Below are 6,539 nucleotides of genomic sequence, written 5' to 3' on the forward strand. Positions count from 1 at the left end.
AAATCCAAATTAAACTTGACTTTCACACACAGGAAGTCTTTCATATTTAATCCACAAATATTTACCGAGAATTTACTGTGCTGCCAGGCGCAGGGCTAGGTGCACAAGATACAGTGAAAAGTTAGGCACGATTCCTAATACCAAATGCTTAGAGCATAGCAAAGACTGAAAGTAAACAGCCGGTACAATAAAGTGGGGTAAGTGAAGAGTTTCTAGGTCTGGGGAGTTTGTTGTTTAAATACTGGCTCCAATATTAGAAGCCGATAACAATTCATTATGAGATGCCCGACGGCTTCCGCCTGATATACTGGAAGTGATCTCCACCCTCAAGGCATTTCGTAATTCAGAGCCAGAGACATCCTTGAGTAGCTCCATTGGTCAGCTCCGCAATTTCATGTCCCTTCCTACCCCGCTCCCCCGTTTTGTTCAGGGCTTCCTGCAGTTCTCTTACAGTTCACTTGTGCTCTAGGTCAACAATTCAGTTGGCCCCAATGCCAAGGACAAGTGATTACCCACAACTATCAGCAATCGCTGGCTCCACCCACTCTTTTTCCTGTTTGAAACCCGCGGGCCTTTCCTGCTTTGAATTCCTAGACTTCCTGTTCTGATTCTCGCGACAGTTGCGAGGTCTCGCGTGAAAGTTCGCTCGTTGTCCTTCTTGAGTTTTGGAGACCAGGGGGATTGTATATGTGCTTTCGCCCACCTCGTCAGAGTCCCTCTGGCCAGGAGTGACGTGCACGCGGCTAGGGGACCCCTAAATGAAGGGCTTGGCCGAGTTCAGGTCCGGAGGGAGAGTTCTGGACCGCATCCGGGAGTTTTGACTCTCCAGCCCTCCAATACGCATGCGGGGCCGATCCCCCTGGGCGGTCTGGAGGCGGTCGCCAGCCCTTAACTTCGGGACTGGTCAGGAGGCCCAGGTCCAGGCCGCTAGGCCGGGGGCCCGGTCCTTCCAGGACGAGACTGACTAAATACCGTCACTTCCCCGGCTGCAAAGCTCAGTTTCCGCCCCCTGCAACCTGGACTGCAGCGCGGCTTCTGTAAGCCGCTTGGGGCAGGCTAGGGCGGGGCCTGGCAGACCCCCGGTAAGGCGGGCGGGCGGGCCTCCGGGAATGCTCTCCTCCCCGCCCCCAGCCCAAAGTGCCACGGTGGCGCTGGTGGCGGCCGCGAGACCCAGTGCCTCCGGCCCTGCCGGCCTTGCAAATGTAACCTGTAATCCCAACCCGGAGCGAGGTCGGCGGGGGAGGCGCCCCGCCCACCTCTCCCTGCGGCTGCTGGTCAGCTGGGACCTCTATAATCACTCGGCTCACCCGCTCACCCGCGGGCTGAAGCACCTGCCGGATGTGGGGAGGGAGAAGGCCAGTTGTGGGGTGGCAGGTGTAAGCGCCAAGTCTCTGGTCAGCGCCTTGGTAGGGAAGCTGGGTGGACAAGTCTGCAATAGCCCCGGGGAAGTCGGCCCTGGGCTGCGGGGAGACTACGTTGGTTGGCCCTGCCCTCCAGGAGCAACCGGCTTGGCACCAGAGCTCCTACTGCCTCCCGATTATGCAGCTGCTCTGTCAGAGCCCAGGGACTGTAAAGTCCGATGGAACAAGACCTCGACCTTCACTCAACTCTTCCAGCTTCCCAGCCACCCCCATATCCCCTACTCCCAACCCCCACCCCACCCTGTCCCTTGTCTCCTGCCAGCATCGGTGCCCGGTTACGGCTTCTCACTTCTCACTTCTCATTGTGACTTTGGCCCAGCCAGGGCAAGTGGCCCAGGAGGGTCCCGTGTGGCTGCATAAAATTGGCAGCTTCAGAACTGGAGGGAGGGGGTTGTGTGCGACGTCGAGAGGCGGGGAGAGGGGTGGAGGAGTTGCTCTCTGCGTCCAAGTCCCTGGGCTCTCTCAGAGATCCTCAAGCTGGAGCAGAGGTGGCTGGCAGGCCCAGCCGATTGTTGGCCTCTGTTTTCTTTCCACCGCCTGCTTCTTCTGACCGGAGACACAGCTGCTCTGAAGGGCTTAGTCCTGACACTAGGTGAGCACTCTGGGCCCCAGGGCATTACTTCTTCCCCATTCCCACCCTTGTTAACAACTCCTTGGTTCTGGGGCCATCAATTCTCATCCACCTCTAGGGCAGGAAGCTTCAGAGTTGGATGGTTTGTGGTGCTGCCGCTCGTTGGGGTGTGTGTGTGTGTGTGTGTGCGCGCGCGCGCTGGCGCTTGAGCTTTATTACCCTTTCTTCTCATCTCTCCCCCACCCCAGTCAATAACTGGATGACTCCTAGAGTCTCCATGCCTCTGTGTTGAGGGTCTCCTTGACTCCAAGGCAGCAGGGGAGGGGGCAGTGCTCAGGTCAGTCTTTGGTACGAGGAACAGTGAGGTTGCTTCTGACCTCCTGTCCTGGCTTCCCTCCCCGGCAGGGTGACACGATCGCGCTGATGCCCGGAGTGCCCGCAGGGCTTCCAGCTAACCATGCCCCAGCCGCCCGCCGCTGCCCTGGCGCTGCCCTCGCTACTGCTGCTGCTGCTGGTGCGGACGCCGCCCCCGACAGGCGCGCCGCGGTCCCCAGGCCCCGATTACCTGCGGCGCGGCTGGCTGCGGCTGCTGGCGGAGGGCGAGGGCTGCGCTCCCTGCCGCCCAGAAGAGTGCGCGGAGCCGCGGGGCTGCCTGGCTGGCCGGGTGCGCGACGCGTGCGGCTGCTGTTGGGAGTGCGCCAACCTCGAGGGCCAGCTCTGCGACCTGGACCCCAGCGCCCACTTCTACGGGCGCTGCGGCGAGCAGCTTGAGTGCCGGTTGGACGCGGGCGGCGACCTGAGCCGCGGAGAGGTGCCGGAGCCTCTGTGTGCCTGCCGCTCGCAGCGCCCGCTCTGCGGATCGGACGGCCGGACCTACGCGCAGATCTGCCGCCTGCAGGAGGCTGCCCGCGCTCGGCCCGACGCCAACCTCACGGTGGCGCACCCGGGGCCCTGCGAATCAGGTACGCACGGCCCGGGGGCCCTACCTCCGGCACTTGGGGCACTCGAGGCACACGAGGCATTGCTCCCCGACCTCCGACTGGATTGGTCTCTGGCCGGCGGAGCGAAAAAGATGAGGCCGGGGAGTCCTCGCGTCCAGTATAAGAGCCGGCTCTTGCTGCTGGTCCGCAGAGACCGCCGCAGCAAGGTGCGGGTCTGAGCTCTGTCGGCAAGCTGTGTGCCCCGAGGCGCGTGAAAGCCCCAGACCCGGCTGGCAGGGACCAACCCTCTGAGGGAGCAGGCACAGAGCCAATGATTGGTCTCAAAACTGAGAGAGCGAAGAGATTCCCAGACTTTGCCCAGACCGCTGGAGCGCGGACGAGACTTGGCTTCCAGAGAGATGCAATCGGGTTTTCCTTGGGCGGATTGGGATTCGATTCGTAGAGCAAGCGGTTAGCCCAGTCTCCCCACTTCCCTTCTGTTTCTTCCGTGCCTCAGGATTCGTGAAGGAGGGGGCTCTACCAGCCCCTCCCTCCCATCCCAGGGGGCTGAGGGCCATTCAGGCCTCAGGTTTCCTTTGGCAGCGTTAGTCACTTTCACTTCCTGAGCCCCTTTGAGGGATTTGGCCGGGTTGGGGCTGCCAGGAAAACAAACACCGGCGGGGTCCCAACACTCTACCCCACAACTGCCGGCTTTCTGCCCGCTGCCCAGATCTGGTTTCAGGTTCTCTGCCTTTCCCACGTGAGAATCGCGCCTCCCCGCCCCGCTCCTCTGGGGCGTGGGGGAGGGCTGCTCTTCAGGTCCTTGGCAACTGGACCTGGTTAGGAAGGGGGTAGGGTAGGGGGAGGTATTGGTTACAAGTATAACAGGCTAGGGGCCTAGAGGGTGGAATGAGGACAGGGGAGCTATGAGGGCTGGAGTGTGGCTGCCAAGCTGTGGCATCCTGCCTGCATGTACCTCTCCATTTCTGAGTTTGTGCCTTGTGTGTACCTGTACCTACATTTATATGTACCCGTGTGTACCTGTCAAGTCACGTGTATGGATGTGCATATACCTCCACGTTGATTGTCTTTCCCCACAAACACATCCATGATGGTTCATATATGCGCTGCTTGTGGGGCTGGATGTACCACCCCGTTCTCAGTCCTCCCACCTCCATCCCCAGAGCCCCAGATCGTGTTGCACCCATATGACATTTGGAACGTGACGGGGCAGGACGTGATCTTTGGCTGTGAGGTGTTTGCCTACCCCATGGCATCCATCGAGTGGAGGAAGGACGGCTTGGACATTCAGCTACCAGGGGATGATCCCCACATCTCGGTGCAGGTAGGAGAGAGGAGAGACCTCCTTTGGGCAGCCCAGGGTCCCCCTAGAAGGACCCTGCTGACCCCTCCTCTGGCTCCAGTTCAGGGGTGGACCCCAGAGGTTTGAGGTGACAGGCTGGCTGCAGATCCAGGCTGTGCGTCCCAGTGATGAAGGTATCTACCGCTGCCTGGCCCGCAATGCTCTGGGACAGGTTGAGGCCCCAGCTAGCCTGACAGTGCTCACACCAGGTAAGGGCGAACCCTGGGCTCTGGGGGCCTGGGGGGCGGGGAGACTGGTGGTGGAGTGAGGCCCTTGAATGTGTGTCCATGTGCGTATGTGCATGTGGGTGCACAGGCAAGTATGGCTTTCTCCCAGCCTAGGGGGACTGACAGCCCCTCTTTCCTTTTCTCTCCTTTACCCACATGTGTTTGCAGACCAGCTGAACTCCACAGGCATCCCCCAGCTGCCATCCCTGCATCTGGTTCCTGAGGAGGAGGCTGAGAGTGAAGAGGGCGAGGATTACTACTAGGTCTGCCGCCCTGGCCTATGGGGGTGGGTGAGGGGGATAGTAGTCATCCCTGCTCTTGAAAAGACATAAGAGGGGGAGCAGGGCCCTTTCATTGCTTTAATGCCCTTAATAGGGGAGACATGGTGGTGGTAAGTAGGGAGACAAAAGTTGGTAGAGGGTAAGGAGAGAGGCAGACACTAGGGGAAGTGGGAAGCAAAGGGGCCCATGGAGGAGATGCTGTGGCTGGGACAGTCTCCAGCGTGGAGCAACCAGGCAGAAGACAGCAGCTGCCTGCTGGTCCCTAGGCTGGGTGGGAGTGTGTGGGGGGGTGGGGGGGTGCAGAGCAGACACAAAGAGGCAGCCGGGATCCTCCACTTTCCTGCCAGTCTTCCCTCCAGCTCTGCTCAGTCAGTCTTCTGATCTACCCTTTGCCACAACGCCTGCTGTGATTTTTCTAGTCCCTCACCTTTGCCTAGCCTCAGTTTACCCTCTCTCGAAGCTCACCTTCTAGAAATTTCTCCCCTCACCTAAGTTCCAGTTGTACTTACTAACCGCAGTCCTCTTTGCTGTTGGCCATTTGTTGTCTGGAAAAACATAATGGAGCAGGGTTTAGGCCAGTGCAGTAAGATGGGCATTTGATCATGTCTAACTTCTGTCCTTCTGAAAAATTTGAGGCCAGGACTGTTTCTTATATTGGACAGTGCCTAGCACAGGACTAGGCACAGTTGGTACGCAATAAAGATTTCTGAACAAACAGAAACAGATGCACAGGTGGTTCATGCAGGTGTGCACATGAAGACCACATTTCCCTGGGAGGCTTTCCATGGTAGTAGGGCACTGGTTTCCAGAAGCTGTAGGTCCTGCTCCCTAAGCACATGCCTGCCAGATGTACAGAGGAAGCTTGAGCTGGGGCGTACCCTGCCCTCTAGGGAGGAAGTCTGAAGCCATCTGGTTGGAGGGAGGGTATTCTCCCGGTCTGCACTCCATTTGGACTGGACTAGAGTTAGATTGCCTGCCCCGGCAGGTGGGGAACCAGGTCGGTGTGGGTAGGGCCCCAGTGTAAAAGTACAAACTGGATGAAGGAGGGGAGAAGTTTGGCCACGAGTATGGGCTGCACCCTAGGATTCCCCTAGGAATCCACCCATTTTCTTGCTGAACCCAGACAAAGTCAGGTAAACCTGTTTCCTTATCTGCCAACTGTGAGCTGTCCTATCTGGCTGGGGGTCACTGACGGAGCCGCAGTTCCTGGCTCCCCACATCTCTCTCCACGCTCGCTGTACCTAGCCTACTAGGTGAAGCCCAGTGTTTATTGACTGAGTGAAGCAGAAAATGAAAACTTAAGTTCGGGAGGCCAAGATCTTGTGTGTGGATGGCGACAGTCTCCTACGCGCCCGGCCCCGCCCAGAGTCTGGCGCCACCACAGGAGAGATTGTAGTTGGCTCAGTTGTCTGAGCTTGTCCTCTGGGGCCCAAGGCAGGGAGCCCGGGCTCTTGGGAGGGGCGTGGTCCGGAATCCCCACCCGACCGCTTGGCCGCCCCTCCCGCGGGACCGTAGGGCTCCTCCATAGGCTAAGCCAGAGGACAGCTCTCATTGACTAGTCCTGTCTAGAGCCCGGCGGCCCCAAGACCTGCGCTCGGCAGCTCAAGCGAGTTCGATACTTGGGGTGAATTCCAAGACGACCGCGGAAGCGGAGTAGGGATGTGAGCGGTGTGCCAGGGATGGCGGGGTGGGGGGGGGGGTGTCGTGTTTTTGGCTTCCGGACCAGAAGGCGGTCTACTTCGCACTGAAAGAGGGG

The 6,539-nt window shown here is 59.2% G+C and overlaps 1 protein-coding gene across 1 annotated transcript; it reads left to right on the top strand.

Moving 5' to 3' along the window:
• Window positions 1-1,880: 1,880 nt before the first annotated feature.
• KAZALD1 (Kazal type serine peptidase inhibitor domain 1) lies at window positions 1,881-6,071 on the top strand. The gene is made up of 5 exons (XM_027596143.1): window positions 1,881-2,013; window positions 2,398-2,954; window positions 4,097-4,257; window positions 4,337-4,484; window positions 4,671-6,071. Exons 2-5 carry the CDS (start codon window positions 2,450-2,452, stop codon window positions 4,763-4,765), a joined length of 909 nt encoding a protein of 302 aa, XP_027451944.1. The 5' UTR covers window positions 1,881-2,013; window positions 2,398-2,449; the 3' UTR covers window positions 4,766-6,071.
• The last annotated feature ends 468 nt before the right edge of the window (window positions 6,072-6,539 follow it).

Source organism: Zalophus californianus, chromosome 15 (genome assembly GCF_009762305.2).
Source record: "Zalophus californianus isolate mZalCal1 chromosome 15, mZalCal1.pri.v2, whole genome shotgun sequence".
NCBI classification, from domain to species: Eukaryota; Metazoa; Chordata; class Mammalia; order Carnivora; family Otariidae; genus Zalophus; species Zalophus californianus.